The sequence below is a fragment of the Centroberyx affinis genome, unplaced genomic scaffold (genome assembly GCF_046629955.1).
Source record: "Centroberyx affinis isolate AG114_WGS23_722 - 3 ecotype Tasmania unplaced genomic scaffold, CSIRO-AGI_Caff_v1 ptg005463l_1, whole genome shotgun sequence".
In the NCBI taxonomy this organism is placed as follows: domain Eukaryota; kingdom Metazoa; phylum Chordata; class Actinopteri; order Beryciformes; family Berycidae; genus Centroberyx; species Centroberyx affinis.
Window position 1 is genome coordinate 32,901 of NW_027282736.1, and position 18,572 is coordinate 51,472.

General features: G+C 40.7%; 2 protein-coding genes across 2 annotated transcripts; both read right to left on the reverse strand.

Annotated features, from left to right (window-relative positions):
* Nucleotides 1-2,233: 2,233 nt before the first annotated feature.
* ppp1r8a (protein phosphatase 1, regulatory subunit 8a) lies at nt 2,234-11,373 on the reverse strand. The gene is made up of 7 exons (XM_071546811.1): nt 11,324-11,373; nt 7,623-7,683; nt 6,594-6,747; nt 4,806-5,023; nt 4,017-4,161; nt 3,770-3,834; nt 2,234-2,593 (listed from the first exon to the last, which is right to left on the reverse strand). The coding sequence occupies exons 1-7, from the start codon at nt 11,371-11,373 to the stop codon at nt 2,234-2,236; spliced, it is 1,053 nt and encodes a 350-aa protein (XP_071402912.1).
* Nucleotides 11,374-11,930: 557 nt separating this feature from the next.
* Nucleotides 11,931-15,863, reverse strand: LOC139667356 (replication protein A 32 kDa subunit-like). The gene is made up of 7 exons (XM_071546809.1): nt 15,735-15,863; nt 14,444-14,557; nt 14,273-14,344; nt 14,075-14,182; nt 13,475-13,600; nt 12,967-13,064; nt 11,931-12,018 (listed from the first exon to the last, which is right to left on the reverse strand). Exons 1-7 carry the CDS (start codon nt 15,861-15,863, stop codon nt 11,931-11,933), a joined length of 735 nt encoding a protein of 244 aa, XP_071402910.1.
* Between the last annotated feature and the right edge of the window lie 2,709 nt (nt 15,864-18,572).

Below are 18,572 nucleotides of genomic sequence, written 5' to 3' on the forward strand. Positions count from 1 at the left end.
GAGCTGAAACAATATCTGGCTGTCACCCATCAAGAGAGCAATTCAAACAGAAAAAAAAACAGATAGGTGCTCAAAATCTTTGGAGATCATTTTCATCACCATGGGAAGAAAGTGACACATTTAGCATGTGCTTGAGACATGCTATCAAAATCAGTTTTCTAAAAAAGAAAAAAAAAAAAAAAAAAAAATCACTTAATTAGCACTCTCAAGAGCTTTCGCCGTAGATGGCACCATTGGCAGCGCGCAGACAAAAGTGAATACATGAAAGTAAAGTAAGCTCAGTGGGAGATTTCTCCAGGGACTCGCTAATCCTCTCCCACATCATTTCACACACAGTGAAGTGAGAGGTATGGATTATAGTTTATTATACAAATATCAAGCATAGATGAATTCTAATAACAGTCATATCAATTATAGCCCTCTCCGTCGAAGGGCTTCATAAGTATCTGACAGTGGCACTTGCTTCGAATGCCACATTCCGGTGTAAAAATAGAAAAGGAAAACATTGATTTCACTGTCACAAATACTAGGTTCTTTATTGAGATCCTTTGAAGTCAATCCTCGCCCACAGTTCATAGCCTTGTCTTAGTCTATTACCGGCACGTCTAGGAGTCCTTGTTTGGTTTGTGACATTTTTTTTTCCTATTTTTATGAGTAAATCACATATTGACCAAATATAACGTAAACAAAGCAGAATTCATACAGTGAATGGTCAGGAAAAATGATGAGGCGGCGAGTAACATAAGAACTTTTAAAGACAAAGTTACTGCAATTGCAAAAAGCTGCAATAACAACAGTGCAGTTTGAACTACTGTAAATATGTAAAACTTATAATATCACATACACCCTAAACAGTTAGGGTGAATGAGGAATAAAAAATGAAGCAAACAAAACAATAGTAATATATAAAAAGCTAAACAAATGATCTTCCCTCTGTCTTTCCATCATAAACGTCATGGTCACAGCTTATGGCCGTCTAGGTCTTTAAAAATCACCCAGTGGATAAGTAGTTCAGTAACCCTATTCTTTTGCATTGTCCAGGAAAAGGGTATAGAAGCTTTGCAGTTGCATCGCAAATCTCCCAGCATCCACGGCATCATGGAGGTCCAGTGGTGAATTGGCTGTGCACAAATATAACCAATCAGGCTAGAAAAAGAAAGATACCTGAAAGAGATTGTTGTGGCGTGGCTGTAGATCCATTCAATAACCTTCTAAGTAAGTGAATAGTCTGATAAGGTAGATTTGTTTCCAAATGGTTACTGTGTGAGTAAACTGTCTTGTCTTTAGCCCTAGTCTCTTTAGGGCTGGGCGATATGGTTGAAATCAATATCACGATAATCATAAGGATGTTTCTCGATATCAATATATATTACAATATGGTTCATGTATGCAAAATCATATTAAATAATCAAATTAATGTTCATCTCATTGAACCGAATGGTAATGTTAGGTGTGATGTCAAACAAAACAGAAATATTCAAATAATATTCCTACCATACCTCATTTTATGAGAGTTTTCAAGTAAAATTTGCTTGTCATCATCAATTTAGACAGCAGAAATGTGTGTCACAATATTAAAATATCTTCAATATCTTCAAATATCTTCAAAGACGATAAACGATAATATTGAATTATCGCCCAGCCCTACTCTGAGTTGCAGCTTGAGAAGAGTTTTTATCCGTGTTGTTTGCGACTGTAGTGGACAATAACGTAATAACTACCTATAATGTAGCAAATGCCAATGGAAAAGACATTAAAAAGATTTCATGTTTTTACAACACCGGTTGGAGTTATTACATTATTTATTCATTTATTACATTTAGTTTCATTACATTATTGGCAGTTAATATGTTATAGGTAGATATTATGTTGTTAGGCCTCTACAGCAATTAATGTTAAAATGTAAACTAGCTCCGACTAGCTACTAGCCACTTAACGTGAGCAACTGTGCAAATCAGATGCGCTAACAAGACAGCATTACTTAGCTGATCATAGCTGATACTATGGTTAGCTAGCTAGTTATCAAGCTAACATTACCTTTACCGGATGTATCAGTGATGAAAGGATCAGCCTCCAGTCAAAAACAGCACTGAAATTAACCTGGTCTATTTCATACTGTTGAGACAGCTGAGTTGTAAGTTTAGAAAAACAATCAGCTGTTCTCAGATGTTTCCAAGAACTGCGGACCTCCAATATGGCCGCCAGAGGGTGGCTTACATCACCTGAAAGTCGTCTATATAAGGAGTGAGGGGGTGGGCTTCTTCCCAGGCCACGCCTCTTTGGCATATTTCTTTTTGCGTGGCTCATTCAGAGGCTCTGCGGTGTAAGGTCCCGGTGCAGGGGCGGTGCTAAGGGTGACGGGGGGCTGCGCCGAGGTGGGGGTCAGATCCACCTCGGGGGCAGGATTAGGGAAGGGCAGAGGCAAACCCCCCAGGATGGCTGCCCCTCCCTGGGCCGCAGCGTGGTGGGTCGCCGCCTCGTGGCTGGCGGGAGGAAGATCCCCATAGAGACCTCCACCGACAGGGAAGTTCTGCATCCTGCGTGCTACAGCGTCCTCCAGGGCCAACGAGCCATGGCCCTCTGTCTTCTTTTTCTACATAATGTCAAGGTTTGGAGGTGAAACACAGCTTCAGCGTACTGATCATTTTGGTTATGTTCAGACAGGCAGTTCAAATGCATCTTTTTTTTTGCATATCCAATACGAGTCGGATATTTTGTGTGTGAAAAGCAAAAAAAAAAATCCTTTCAGATCAGATTTAAACCACATTTGTAGATGGTTTGAGATCGCATCTCTGAAAATGCAACTCGGTCTAACCACTCGTTTATTTACATCACTCCCCATGCCTATTTAATATCATATGTTGCGTCAAGAAGAGCAAAAAAAAAACAACATGAAGGAGAACCATACCAGTGCCTGGACAAAGGCTTCATGCCTCATCAACAACATGGAAGATACCAGCCTCCTCCATTATTGATACTCTCTTGTGCAGTGAATGTGTTCTGCACCAGAAAATCCCATCATAAAAAAGAAAGAACTTCCATGTTGCTAGCTTGTTGCAGCATCCATCGCTGTCCGACAGAAAACGTGACCTTAGAATGCGCTCACCTGCGTCATTACTATGACAACCAATGTCTTAATGACAGCAAATGATTATACGGTCTAAACACACAAATCTGATCTGGTCACTTGTAAATTGCAATGTGGACAATCAGCCAGAAAGATTTGGATTTGCCTGCTGTCTGAACACAGTCTTTGACCATTCTACAATGTGTCCGAAAGTCTGGAATCATGGGGCAACTGCCAACTAATTATCAAAACTGCTCATCAGAATTGGGATTAAAGCTCACACCTCCATTTGCAGACCAGAAACCATGGTGCCTCAAACCACCTGATCATCTTGACAGCTAGTGTGTGCAGGGAAAAGAGGTGCAATAAGAAAAGATGTTGGAGGTTAAAGAGTGACTAAACCCTAAAGCCAAATCCGTGGTGAAGCCTGACATCTAATGGTGAAAAGTAGGGTACTGAACTGGCCATCTGCTATTGGCTGATCTTTGGTGCCAGGTGATGTCACCTTCTATAGAGTACAACAGGTGGCACCAAAGACCAGCCAATAGCAGATGGCCAGTTCAGTACCTAACTTTTTACCATTAGATGTCAGGCTTCACCACAAATGTGGGTTTGGGGTTTAGGTACTCTCTCAGCCCTATGATTCCTGGCTTTTTGGACACTGCAGAGTAGCAAACGTATCAATATGAGCTTCATATCTACCTTTATAGGGACAACAGCTGTCTGAATCATGTTCCTGAAGCGTCCTACAGAGGGGTCAACATCTTCTGTAATGACAGACGATAGAGAGGATTTGAGTATCCTGCCTAGTCCTTTAAATGCACAGAAGCACATGTGATGAAGAGTGAAGAAATGCAAAAAAAACCTGTACAGAGAACAATCCGTTCAAACAAACCCCTTGTATCTGGAAGGGAAACTACAATCAGAGGGTGCTTGTGTGTGTGTGTACCTGGATTGATGACCTCCTCTTCCTCGCTGAAGGACACGCGGGAACTCCTCCTCTTCCTCTTGGGTCTCTGGATGTCTAGGTTGCCCTCCTCAACGGTGAGGGTGGAGATGCGCTTGTTGTGGGCAGTGTTGAACTCTGTCAGGTTCTGTACAAGGAAGTCAGTCAGTGTTATTCTTCAAGTTCTGTAAAAATATAGAAATACGCATCGTGGGGCAGAAAAATGAATCGCGATATTAGCTCCATTTCATTCTGCTCAATCACAAATGAGACGCTTGACCATCACAATTTCACAAGCTCTCCATCCAGATTATATTATTCTCACTTTGTAATGACATTTTTAAATTGTTGTTTACATTCTAGCGAGCCAATGACATTGCTAGAAAGATTTGTGACATACTTTGTGTCATACTTTGTTGTCATTGAACTTTTATTTATTACAATGTATCGTGGTTGTATCGTATCGTGAACCCCATATCACGTATTGAATCGCATCGTGAGATAAGGATATCGTCCCATCCCTAATAACTATTCAAGAAAGAAACTCATGAATTTAATATGCACTATACAAATAAAAATATACAGAGTGTCTGTAAAGTGGATGGCGCCCCCAACCCCCAATGACTTGAATCCTCTTGATTTTGCTTTCTGGGGCTACCTGAAGTAAAAAGTTTATTTTGTGTAAACCCAAAACCAAGTCATGTTTCTGTGAAGGACTCTCTCCGGATTCCAGACCTTTTGAACGCCCCGTAGAGAACCGATAGCGCCAAAGAGAAGATTGCATCCACACACCTCCAGCTCAGTCTCCTCCTCGGGCAATCCCAGCAGGCCCTTCAGCTCATCGTCCTCCCCTGCCTTCTCCTCCCCCGGCGCGGCGCTGGGCTGGGCCTGGGGTTTTTCCCTAAGAGTGTACACCCGCGTAGACGCCCCGAACGACATGGTGGAGTCGATCGGTACCTGCTGCGGCTTGTGCGGTTCCAGGCGTATTTGTCCCAGGAAAGTCCCGTGCGCTGCGGGGGAAAAGACCACGACCAAAGAACAGTTTTATTTCATATCGTGATCGGACAACTCTTAATGGATGGACAAGGTGTGGAGAGGCAGCAAAAAACTGTAATTTACTTGTCACTTTTCAGCATTTACAGCAGTGTTTCCCTCAGAATTCTATTCCTGTCAGGGCGGAAAAGCCTCTGAAACAGCATTTAGACCCTGAGACACCAAAACTACCACACCATATCTATTCAATGGTAGGGGAAAAGGATGTGCAACTTCTAATATTAGCTGGGGATCTCCTGCCTAGATTTCAATTTCGGCATTACACTGTCACCACCAGCGTTCAGCATTTCACTAGATTGCAGATTAGATTGCAAAGATCAAGGACACAGAATTTAATAGTATTAAACAGTATGACACAGGTCCCCCAAGCAGCTACTTTCCATGACTGTCAATTAATGAACTCTTATGCATGAATTTGTACTAAAAAATTTAAATATTCTCCCCAAGCAAATGCCTTTGAATAATAAATATCAACAAATAACAAAAAATGTCATAATGGGAGCAGCTTTTGATGTGCTGCCATCAACCAAAAACCTCAACAAGTGGCTAAACAAAAGCCTCACATTTTTCTTGTGTTCAAACAGAAATGCTTAGATTGAACCTGTCTGAATCCCAAATTTGCCTTTTTTTGAACATGCTGCGCTAAGGTGCCAAGCACCAGCAAATGGAGAGTAACCAAGTGCAAATTAAGTGTAATAATCAGAAAGTTATCAATTCTCGATCTGACATAAGATAAAACCTGATGCACTAAATTCCCTCTACTTGGGAAGGAAAACATAGTAGCGGACTGTCTTCATTGCACTGTTGTTCTACATTATCTATAGGCCAATTTGCTATTCCATGGCTTGGTTCCTACCATATAGGATAAGGTCCATTTAATTAGGGTCCTGTTGAGGTAAAGCATTTTAAAAACACAACTATTAGCGTGTGGATTTGGTAATTTTTTGGTTTTGACAACTGTCAGTGCTCAAACTTTATTATTCCTGGCTGCTGCACACTTTAATTCAAATGCGTATTATCAAGGAACTTGCTGCCAACTATCACAATTATCAGCTTAAAGTGACAAGAAAGAGAAGAAGAACAGAGGAGCAAGTACAAAGATGGGCTGGAGTTATTTAACTGTAATTTTGATGTCACGTAAAACACCCTCAAATTAAATCTTACAGTTTGCATTTTAATCGTATGATCACTTTGTTTACATGCACAGAGTTTTATGGATAATAGCTTATATCCCAGATAAGGTCATATTTGACATCTGCTGTCATATCTCAATTACAAATGCACATGAATAAGCAGAGAAGAAGCCAGGCAGTAAGTAAGTAAATGGCATGAGGTGTGAACATGTGCCAAGTCAAAGATGATACTTCAGTATGGTCAACATTGGTGTGCATGCAAAAATAGCCATTATCCCATTTCATATCCAAAGTAGAGCAGAAGAGCAAAGAGCGAAAACATGTGATCCCCAGTCATACCACATATTAAAACGCAACACAGCATTTTAAGCATCAACTGTTGAGATGAACTCACTGCTGTTGAGGTCTATGAGGAAGACTCTCTTTAGGTGCCTGTGGTACACCAGGGCGGAGTGGACCCGCGAGCAGGACTGGTGGTCTGTCGTGAAGTCGCACACGTCCGGATTCCTCCCAAACAGGTAGCATTTCTTTTCATCAATAATCAACTTCTGGAGAGTGATACAAGACAACAGTCTCAGCCTGATCTCGCACAATACGGGAGGGTGTTGGAGCGTGTTCAGTCGCATTGTGTGTATTCTGCAGCATCTCTCAACGTACTTTCCCTTAGAGGTGCACCGGTAGTACCATTACCATAACATGCACTTCGGTGCAATGTGAAACTTCCCCACTGGGTGGAAAAGTGTTTCTTTTCATTCCTTTGCATTCTGTTTTTTTACTCTGAATCGGCTGTTTTTTATCTTAACCTATTCTGAATCAGCTGTTTTTATCTGTTAACCAATTCTGAATCAGCTGTTTGTATGTTAACCTATTCTGAATCAGCTGTTTTTATCTGTTAACCTATTCTGAATCAGCTGTTTTTATCTGTTAACCTATTCTGAATCAGCTGTTTTTATGTTAACCTATTCTGAATCAGCTGTTTTTAATCTGTTAACCTATTATGAATCAGCTGTTTTTATCTGTTAACCTATTCTGAATCAGCTGTTTTTATATATTAACCTATTCTGAATCAGCTGTTTTTAATCTGTTAACCTATTATGAATCAGCTGTTTTTATCTGTTAACCTATTCTGAATCAGCTGTTTTTATATGTTAACCTATTCTGCATCAACTGTTTTTATGTGTTAACCTATTCTGAATAAGTCTATCAATAAATTGACCAGTTTAAAAGCAAAGCTGTATCCTCTTGCTCGTGTTATGTTGTCTATTCTATGTCATAATCATCACTTTTCATTTCATTTTCAGTGATGGGAGCACAGAGCGCACGCTGCACAGCTCCCGGCGGTGTGAGGTGAGGTGAGGTGAGGTGAGGCCGCTCAGTTCATGGCTGAGGTCAGTGAGGTGAGAGCCGAGGCTGATGACCTCACCTCCACTAGCTTGTCTCCTTTCACCACGTCCAGGTGCAGCCCCGGGGGAGGTTTCCCCGCCCTGATGACAAAAACAAACAAGGTTTCCACTTGCCACCTGACACTGAACTGGCTTATTACCAAACACATCTGGCACAATACAAAGTGTGCATTAGGCTTGGGCGACATCCAAAATGTAATATCGCATTACTGTTTTTCACTACAACTATGATGATTTGGGATTTTTACTATCCTACCACTAGATAGATAGATAGATAGATAGATAGATAGATAGATAGATAGATAGAGTACTTTATTTATCGCCAAAGGGAAATTACAGTGTTGCAGCAGCAATTCACATAAATGACGAGAAACACACATAATGAGGTAGGTAAAAAGTCAGAACACGGAATTACAAAATATATATATATATACACAGAAACTACACTACAACTAAACTATACAACTACTATATACTATACAACTACTATATACTATACAACTACTATATACTATACAACTACTATACTACACTACATTACAACTACTATACTAGATAAAAATAAATAGAATACAATAAAGTAGAATTTTTAACTGTAAGGCAAGATATTGCCTAGTAGATTATAGGTTTATAAGTTTAAAAGCTTGCACAATTGTGATCTAAGCAACACGTGGTGCTGCGGCAGGGTGGGGTGAGGAATGGAGGGGGGTATTCGATATTGCAGAAAATATTGTGATATTCACAAAATATCGGAATTGAACTGAAGACTTCACAAAGTGTTGGCGGCTATGGAAAGGCTTGAGATGTTCTGGCATGGGTTCAGTCTCCTAGTGTGTGAAGTCAGTGCTAATCACCGCCAACAACGAGCCCTTTGTCTCTAAGATCACAGCGGAAAGCACCGTCTCTGAGGTCGTTTCAGAGAATCCCATAAAGTGCTGATTGACCCATGTTCATAAAAGCCAAAATGATGAAAAAGACAAAAACGCACACAAACAAGGGAGGTGCTGGCTATAAAAATGTACTGAAGCAAAAAGGGAAAGATAGCCGCACACGCAATCCAATTCCATCATTTATTGATCGACGTTTTGACCAAAGAGGTCTTTTTCAAGATCAACTGCACAAACAGCTGAATGCTCAGTTAAACAGTCGGATACATATGCAACAGCTGGTGGCAATCAACAATCAGTGATGTCATCAAAATAGCAGTACATATATATAAGTTAGTCTGCTTCAATCAACAAAATATACATCGAAAATTAGAGAATGTCAAATACCTATAATTCGCGAAAACAGTAAATGTCCCATTATTTAAATCTAGGTCAAAATGACCTTTGTTACCCAGCCTAAAGAGGGCCATCATAAGCATAATGGGACAAACCTGAGAACATTTTTTCCCCCCTATTTTTTAAAATAGAGACTGTATGAGGAACACAGGTCAATCTAGGTCACTTTGACCTAGATTTAAATAATGGGACATTTTTGAGAATTATAGGTAATTTCTTATCCTTTAAAGTAATAATAATGTGACACTTTGATGCTTTTAACTTCTAATTTCTCATTCAGTGGTTCAAGGACACTTCAGCAGAACAGACTCTTGCCGAGACGAGGGCTTGGACCGCAGCTGACTGGTTGAATTCCAGCCTCTTTTTACCATTAGGCCGCCCTGCCAGCATGTGCAATAGTTGTGCTTGTGTAATATCAATCTACTAGTAACACAAACACACACACAGAGCCACACCCATGCACAGACTCGACTGCTGTTAAGCGTCCTCGGGCCATAAAGCACCGACAACACTCACAAGTGATAATCTGTGACAGAGGTAGTTACAAAATAGATTACCTGTAGTCCAAATTAATTAGTATTCACTTCACTCACTTCCTTTTTTTTAATATGGTCATAAATCTTCCAGATTGGATTTCTTGCAGCCCGGAGGATTGAGGCGAACTGACAAGTCTACCGCCTACAGAGTCTCTACTGTAACCTGCACAACCTGTATGAACATGAACTCCAGTGTGGTGCTGAATGTATGAATGTTCCAGTTGGGTGCCAAAATATTGCAGAGTATGTTCTGGTACGGCCAGTTTAGGAAGACACACTCTGCACCAAAATATATTTATCAAATGGAAATAGAAATTAAGGCAACTGCAAACATTCGTGATGCAGTCCCCTCTGGACCAATCAATAACAAATATGTCACCTTGTTTTGACCCGTAATTGTTGGGCCAATCATATGATTTTGAAAGTACTGGACCAGAGCAATGAGATGCAGCATTCTCCCAAGTTTTGTCAAAATCAGATCAGATATGGTGTCTGAGAAATGTCTGATATGAATTCATCATGGAGGACAAAAACGATTGGACCATTACTACTGAGAAGGCCTTGGCATATGTCTGTAATATCAGCTAAGACATTAAAATGGACACCAGTATCACATTAAGTGTTGGTTTTTGGTTCATGTAAAGATGACATCTTGTTTACCATAACCTGTATTAACATTTATCCCAGCTTTACCCCGGCTCCCCCACAGGGATCATTAAAGTTTCATTTCAAGCGTCATCTTTTCTAACTGTGATGAACCTGAATAAGATAAGTGAGATAATGGGCCGCTTTTATTGCCCAAGATACTACGGCGTGCATACACCTTCCTGTTTACTGTTCATTTTCCTGGCCTATATTAGCTCAGTTTCCTTGGTGAGATTCAGACTGCTGTTTATTCAGGTCTAAAGGGATATTCAGGAGAGGGTTATGAAGATGCATATAAACAGCTTATCCAAATAAATTCTGAATATGAGCTGTTATATAAGGTAAACTGCATGTAAACATATTCACTCATGTCAATCGGGACACTTTCATTTAGCCTAATAAACACTATCAGGTCCCATCAGGAGAGTAAGTCGTCATGAGATGGAGAATAAAGACCTGATAATTATGACTCAAGTTAATTTCTTTATGGGGATGATAGGATTGTTTTATTCTGGCAGGAAATTCACCCCATGTGATTATGGGATGAATCCACTTCACTGGAGCAGGGCATGATGTTTATCCGACCATACCCATACAGAGAGAAAAATGGCACGCCAGACTCATGAAAAAAAATGTCAATTTAATGCTGCCTTGCTTATCGGCAGAGGCACTTACCGGGTAGAACACGAAGATGTAACCTTTAATTCAAATGATATGAGTCACTCTTTACTTCGGCATAAACATGATCCGCAAACCAGCACTTTATTGCAACAAAATGTCAACTTTTAGGCTATAATTGCCCGCTGCCGCACACCACGGTGTATTATTTTGGTGGAGGAAGATAGTGAGAGTATAACTGGCTAACCAAATAAGGTGACATTTTGTTAAAATAAGCGCTTTATGATATTGGATGTATGCCGAATTGAAGAGGGGATGTTGAACATTCAAGAAATGACTTCATCCATGTTCTAACTGGTATGTGTTTTTGCAGATAAGCAAGGCAAAATTAATTTGCCACATTTTTGAATGGGGTTCGGCGTACCACTCTCTCCATACGAGAGGAAACGGCACGTAGTGGAGCTAACTAGCATAGTTAACGCCAGACCAGGTTTGTTGTCAACGAGCAAGCGAACATTATTCAGTGAAAGATGTACCGGCCACTGACAGACCGTCTAGCATGTTATAATATGCATGTTTTAACGCATGTTCCAACAGCAGCGACTGTCAATACGCAACATGCAGACTTGCAGCCCTTACCAGGACGGGCAGTCAAAAGTAGGTGTGTTGTTGCTTGGGTTTGCTGCCATCTTCGCCCACTTTTCTACTTTGAATCCTGGGAAACTGAGGACTCCACGGAGACAGACATGTGGGGATTGTAGTCCTTTTTATGAAAGGTGCTTAAATAAATAGGGCATGAGGCATGTTTGAGGATTCATTCATATAATCATGACATGATTGGCAGGGCATTCACATCTGCAGAGCATAAATAACTAGAAACAAACATCAAACAAAAACAAGCCTAAGCAATATAGAGCAGTTAATTACAGGCAATAAATTACAATACTCCTGTGAACATGCCCTGCAACCAATCCACCAGTGTCTATCTGTCAGTACCTAATTATACAGGGTTAATCATCTTTGGATCAAGACAGACACAGCCATCAACTACAGTGATGGAGTAGTAAATAAGAAGGTGGGTAAACTATGATCTCCAGTCGATCATCATGAGGCAAAACAACCACCAATATATAAAGAACAAAAAATTATATGGCACAAATTATATACTGTACTGTTAAGATTTATGTCAGCCTAAAAACAGGCAAGTTAACAGAGTTTACATTTCTGATCAGATGTAATCCAGGGATTATGATGTTTCATAGTCTGTGGACTTGAAATGATGCTCATCAACGGTGAAGACATGACCTTCACTGACGAGAAAATTCAAGGACTTTCTGTATAAGAACAGGGACAGGTTGTGAGTTGAAGCACTGAATTTTTGGAAGACGTTCTGTTTGCAAACTGATGAGAACAGACACAAATCATCCATGTGTCCCCGGTAGATCATTGGCTCCAGTGCTCAATGCTAACACTTTAGCACACACTATGTTGAGTGATAGTAGGCTCCATGCTAATACTTTAGCATACACTATGTTGAGTGATACCAGGCTCCATGCTAACACTTTAGCATACACTATGTTGAGTGATACTAGGCTCCATGCTAATACTTTAGCATACACTATGTTGACAGTAGGCCACTAGCATCATCTTAAAAGTGAGAAATTAAAAGAAAGTAAAATTAACACAAAAATAATGTTTTGAACTAGCAGGGATTTCCACAGGAATGGGGTGGGCAAAATGAGACTTTACAGCTACAAAAAAATAAATAAATTTAAAAAAAAATCACTGCGCAGCTGATTAATCAATATGTGGTTGATCGGCTGAAATAAACTGTACAGGCCATAATAAAACCACAAATAATTTTTTGTTACTAAAAAGTCAGTGTTCATCCTGTGGATAATGCAAGTGGCCTACTGTCACTCAACATAGTGTATGCTAAAGTGTTAGCATGGAGCTTATCACTCAACATAGTGTATGCTAAAGTGTTAGCATGGAGCTTATCACTCAACATAGTGTATGCTAAAGTGTTAGCATGGAGCTTATCACTCAACATAGTGTATGCTAAAGTGTTAGCATGGAGCTTATCACTCAACATAGTGTATGCTAAAGTATTAGCATGGAGCTTATCACTCAACATGGTGTTAGGACCATCAGAGCCAGTGATCTACCGGGGACACAAGGATGATTTTGGTGTCTATAGTCTCATCACTTAACAGGGAAGTTGACCAACAGCATGGTCTACCAAAAACGAACAAAAATGGCAGGGTCAGCTCAAAAGCTACCTGATGTCTGCGATATTGAGGTTCCCAAGGTGCCTCCTCAGGTCCTGGAAACTGATGCCCTCATCATGGTGAGAGCACCTCCTGATTACACTCAGAACCTTACACGGGAATCAAGAAATTACTTCACATGCCTGTAAGTATTGTCATAAGATACTCATCAATGTACATTTGGAGACATGTCAGTTTAGTGCATAACACCTCCATTTAAGTTCAATACTGGCCACTCTGGGGAACCATAGTCAACACAACTGTTTTGGAAACCTGCTAAAAATCCTACTTATAGAACATACAAATGTGGCAAGGTAGGGCTATGAATGTTACATATCGAGTTCATGATCATACTTAAAAGAGATAATTTTATATATTTTATTTGTATTTTCACTGAGCAATGGTTAGAGCTGGGGAAAACTGAATGCTGAAAACTGAACCCCTTTGGAGGTTTGCATGCTAAAAATGAGAAGGTCTGCCAAATTGCAGTATCACTTAAGAGTGTCACAAACACACTAACCTGACCCTGGATGGTGGACAAACCATTCTGCAAGATGCCTTCAGAGTGTCCATCACTACGCATGTTGTATCCCTGGACTGTTGTTGACATTGAGGCAGCAGTGGTATTCATATTCATATCAGCTGCCTGGCTTAAGAACATGAATACACTCAGGAGAATTATTTCAGATTCAAGTTTTTAATAAGTAATATTAGAAGCAATACTAGCGGATAGGGTTAGACCGATATATGGGGCTGATATTGGCCTTTTATTAAAAATCAGATATCCGTAAGTGAGTATTGTCCACCTCTGATATGATGGATATGATGCAGTTTGATTACATATTTTGACTGGATTCAAGTATGTATGAATGTTTTTATTATCATCATCATCAGTCTGGGTTTCAGTGGAGAGTTTTAGTGTCCCATGATAGTCTAAATGCTGTTTCAGGGGCTTTTCCACCCTGACAAGAATAACATTGTCAGGGAAAATACTGAATGCTTCCAATTTTGTGGCATGAAAATGGTCAAATATTAAGATATTGAATAGCTTCAATCCAAAAATACTGGTCTTGGCCTACAAAAACCCACATCGGTCAAACCCTTCTAGAAGCTCTGGTACCTTTCCAAAAAGCTGCATATGAGACTGCACCACTTCCAACATGTGGGATGTGATCTCATTCAGGTCCTCAACACAGCGGATATCGTTTGCCAGCAGGGACCTTTGACCCTAACGCAACATAAAAAAAAAAAAAAAGGAATACCTGTGTCCAAGAGATTGCAACCAAATCTGCTGCCATCTTCCAGTTCTCTTATTTACCTTTAAGTTCCGCAGACTTCCTGAAACCTTCACATACGTTCCAGGAGCGAAAGTGGACGTCACACCGGAGTCCTGTGAGAAATACAAACATTTCAGGAGGGGGAAACAAAATGGTGCAGTGTGCAATTCTCATTTGTGCTCCGGTTCTGGTTTTGAATCAATGCCACTGGCCTCTGTGTTCACCCACTGCTTCACGTCTATAGGCGGGCCGGTCATGTCATCCACAGAGTGCTGGACGTTGCTCAAAAAGGGAACAAATCCTCTTATGACGCCCACTACAGACACCTGCATCGAGAGGAAGTGAAAGCAAACACAATGCGTTTCATGTTGGCAAAGGTGCATTCCCCTGATAATATGACTGAGTATTAACCCTTCGATTCTCCATGCATAACTTATTACAAGGTGGTAATGTCAACTTTTAGAACGGGTTCTACTTCCACCATGATACATTGTGGTTGGGTGGTAGCAAGCAGGGAGCCAATTATAAAAGTTGAGATCTTATTGAAAGAAAGTGCTGCTTGGTGTATTGTACATATGCCGAATTGAAAAGTGGCTCTTCACCATTCAGAAAAAGGTATGGAGTGATATTTTATGATGAATGTACCTTTGCAGATAGGCAAGTCAACATAAAATGGCCAGATTTTTGAATGGAGTTTGGCCTGACGTTCTCTCGTGCAAGCAGGGTTCCTACATATTTTACCATTTCTGCATACTTTACCCCAAATCTTCATTTCTCAAGTCAGTTTGAAGATACTGTTTGATGTTCAAGGTGATGTGTGGTCATAGTGGCAGGGCAATATACTGTAGGTCATATAGGTCAGTGATTCTCAACCTTTTTCATATCATGGACCCCTAATTTAGTCCACATTAGAGCCACAGATCCCCATTTGTTTAGATTTTTTCTCTTGGACCCAACAATACAGATAGTCATGGGATTCTGGACAAAATCATATCTGACAATAAAAATATTCTCAGATATGATTTTGTCCAGAATCCCATGACTATCTGTATTGTAGGTAGAGATATAACAGTAACACTATGACCAAAATAGTCATTCCTCTACATTCTCTAATTGAGTTAACTTCTTGTAAATGAAATAATGCTGAAGTTTAACAATTCATCAATTTGCTGAGGACCCCCTGGAACCCCCTCAAGGACCCCTGGTGGCCCCCGGACCCCACGCTGAGAACCGCTGATATAGGCCACTACTCTTCCTAACAACAAATATTATCACGCATGACATGAAAGCGCGTCTACAACTACATAAATTGTGTCGTCACATGTCGGCGTCAGCATTATTCCATACTTTAAATTCACTTTCTCTACTTTTTCCCCGGACCTGCGTAGGAACCCTGTCCAAGAGAACTGAATTACATCAAGGATACACACACAAAGTGAAATGCTCTGATCTGATGTGTGCAGCACACTGTGTGCTGGGGATGTTTTGTTGCATTAGTCCTACCTGGTTGACCTCACAGTCGCCGATTACGAAGGCATCATTGACTTCGGAAGCGGACAGGAGCTGAGACACCGTGCACGGCAAAATCTGAAGAGTTGCCCTCTGTGGCCGGATCGGTGTTAGGCATTGCATTAGTTTCGGCCCAATGGAGTGTACAATATGAACACATTTTCTGCAGAATCCGTTACATAGCATTTCAGTTATTGTTCATGACAGGGGATGCAAACTAACACACCTTTGTCCTCGCTGCTTTTTGGCCAGTGAACCCACCTGGGGACTCACTATATCCTGCATCAAAAACAAAAGTATGTAAGGATTTTATTCATTATGAAACTAGTTAGAACACTGAACTCATGTATAAGCCATAAATGATGAAAAGGGCTTAGAGAAAGACATATTGCCTGAGGCTTTTTCCCCTGTTTAGGGTGATTTTAAAACGTACCTTGGTTCCACATGACAAAATGAGGAAATATCTTGACAGCACTGCTTGAAACTGTCACTGATGTGTCTTTAGGTGATGTTAGACCAAAAACCTTGGTCTGTTATCCCATTCTCCACTACAATCAGAAGCCAGTACACGAAGTACACTCCACCTGGCTGGCAGCCTCTTTAAGCCCCGGCCATCAGGTGAATTGAATTACATCAATTACCTGTCCTGCAGAGTACGACCAGAGAAAAAGATTTTGTACAATGATCTGCTGAAAGCCATTTTTCGTGTTCCGTTTCTCCAAAGCAAGATGACTTCAATTCATTTTATTTAAAAATCCATCAATTCAACAGTGATTGACAGGTATTTACAGCACTTGTTTTGATAAATTTCATTTAATCTCTTCAAAATATCTTACAATGACATAAGAGCAGAAATTGTTCATACAAAAAAAAGCTTAGGTTCGCCTGGTTGTAAATCCCCACACAACGCTGTGTATTTCTGAGATGGTTCCTTTTTTTTGTAATGGGGGGGGGGGGTGTTGGACGCTTACTTTGCCGAAGGTGATAGATTTGATGAATCTCCCGCACTTACAAAGGAGACTTCCATTTCCACAACAGCCCAGAATCAGACGGAAAAGACAAGTGAGTTGACCCACGTCGTGTATATACCGGATTTTGTTACACAAAATCACAAACAGTAGGCCAATGAAAAACATACAATTATCACTAGCACACCAACAGTATTAACTGTAAATATATCACACTTCTTTTTCAATGACTGAAGTAAACTGAAGCTGAATTAACAGTTGAAGAAAATTAAATCCATCACAGCAATTTACATGTCAAACGAGTTAAGGCTCTTGAAAACAGAGCACATCCACAGTCAAATGTACATCAACCTTGTTCATCCCCCTGTTGATCCTATACAGTATTTACACATGTGCAAAGGAATTCCATAGAACAAATCAAAGGGTGGAATCTCTTAATCCCTAGGCCTTAGCATTTGTTTGGCAAACGTCTGGAACATAAAAGGAAGCCGCACGTCTTCCTCCTCCCTCTCGTCTGAAAAAGGGAAGGAGAAAACTGGCCTTAAACGACTCTACCCATCATCCTCCTCTCTTCTCCCTGTTGTTCGGAGGGTATGGGTGACCTACTTTTTGGAGTCCAAACTTTGCCGCTCATAAAGACGGCTACAAAATAACACGAAACCCACATTCTTGAAGCGGAGCAACATTGTCTAAAGCAGTGTAAGTGAGCTTGTCCTGCATAAAAGATGCACTTAATACTGATGTCGAGTGGTATTACTATTCATACCAAAGCGGGTCCTTCAAACATGACGCGCCTCAAGCACGACTTCTGCCAATTTTGTGGGGGGGGGGGGGGGAGGGGGGGGGGGTTTGAGTGCAATATCAACGAGCTTACGAGGCCACGATTGTGTGCGTGTCAGAAAAGAAGACACGACATCGCGCAATTAGGGGTGTAGAATTTCGGGAATAAGGCGAAACTCAATCTCGTCGTGACGGGAAAGAAATTAAAACGCTATTTTGGTGACGGAGGAAGAGTTAAAGGCCGTCTCGCGGATAAATGTTGGCAACAGGTCGAGGGAAATTAGATTTTCTGCTGGGTTTTTTTTGTTGTTTTTTTACGAGCGACAAAGAAGCCAAGAATTTCTGATGAATGTTTGTTTTTACAGGTTCATGCAAAAAAAATCTGTAAAAAAAAAAAAAAAAAAAAGTGCACAAATTATGACCTGAAAGGCAAAAGGGGTCCCGAGCGTGATCCTCTGCCAACTACTGCAACAACTTAATAGGCTTAGAATTAGCCTGTCGGAAGCATGGAGAAAGGGATTACTGGTAAGATCCAGAGCCAAAGGAAATGGGGAGCACTGACACAGTGAGAAGAGATCAAGTTAAACACAACAGTATTATGTGTCAAAAAAAAAAAAAAACAGAGATCCTCTGGCTCATGGAGGATTGTGTGCGCTGGTGTCTTCTCTCGCTTCTTCCCTGAAGGTGAGAGGCATTGCATGCATAAGTAGACCGGCGGATGACAGTGTGTTTCGCCCCGTAAACAAACGGCGATTGCGGTTATCGCGCCTAATACAGCCTCGCAAAGCTTCTCAGTGCGATGGGGTAGTTAAGTTATGAGGAAGAAATAAACAGAAAAGAAAAAAAAAAAAAAAAAAAGTGCTTTCAGCGAAATTCACTGAAGGAGTCGAATCCTCGGCCGTTTCTGCTCACGCGGGTCTCTCCGTCTGAATGGACCTTCTGTTGTGAAAATTCACGTCAAAGCAGCGCAACTCTCCGGCTAATTACATCTATGTTTAGGCAACATAGGGATTTCTCTGTGTCAAGAGTAAGCAGCTTGTTGCCTTGCATTTTTTTTTGAAGAGTCAGGGACGTAATTACATTC

Excerpts from the sequence above, each read along its gene's own strand:
- LOC139667356 (XM_071546809.1), bottom strand. The coding sequence starts at position 15,863 with ATGCAATGCCTAACACCGATCCGGCCACAGAGGGCAACTCTTCAGATT. Across the intron at positions 14,558-15,734 it reads GCGACTGTGAGGTCAACCAG|GTGTCTGTAGTGGGCGTCAT; the intron begins GTAGGACTAATG and ends CTCTCGATGCAG. Across the intron at positions 13,601-14,074 it reads ATATGCAGCTTTTTGGAAAG|GCAGCTGATATGAATATGAA; the intron begins GTACCAGAGCTT and ends TTCTTAAGCCAG.
- ppp1r8a (XM_071546811.1), bottom strand. The coding sequence starts at position 11,373 with ATGGCAGCAAACCCAAGCAACAACACACCTACTTTTGACTGCCCGTCC. Across the intron at positions 6,748-7,622 it reads AAGGAGACAAGCTAGTGGAG|AAGTTGATTATTGATGAAAA; the intron begins GTGAGGTCATCA and ends ATCACTCTCCAG. Across the intron at positions 3,835-4,016 it reads AGAGGAGGTCATCAATCCAG|AAGATGTTGACCCCTCTGTA; the intron begins GTACACACACAC and ends CTGTCATTACAG.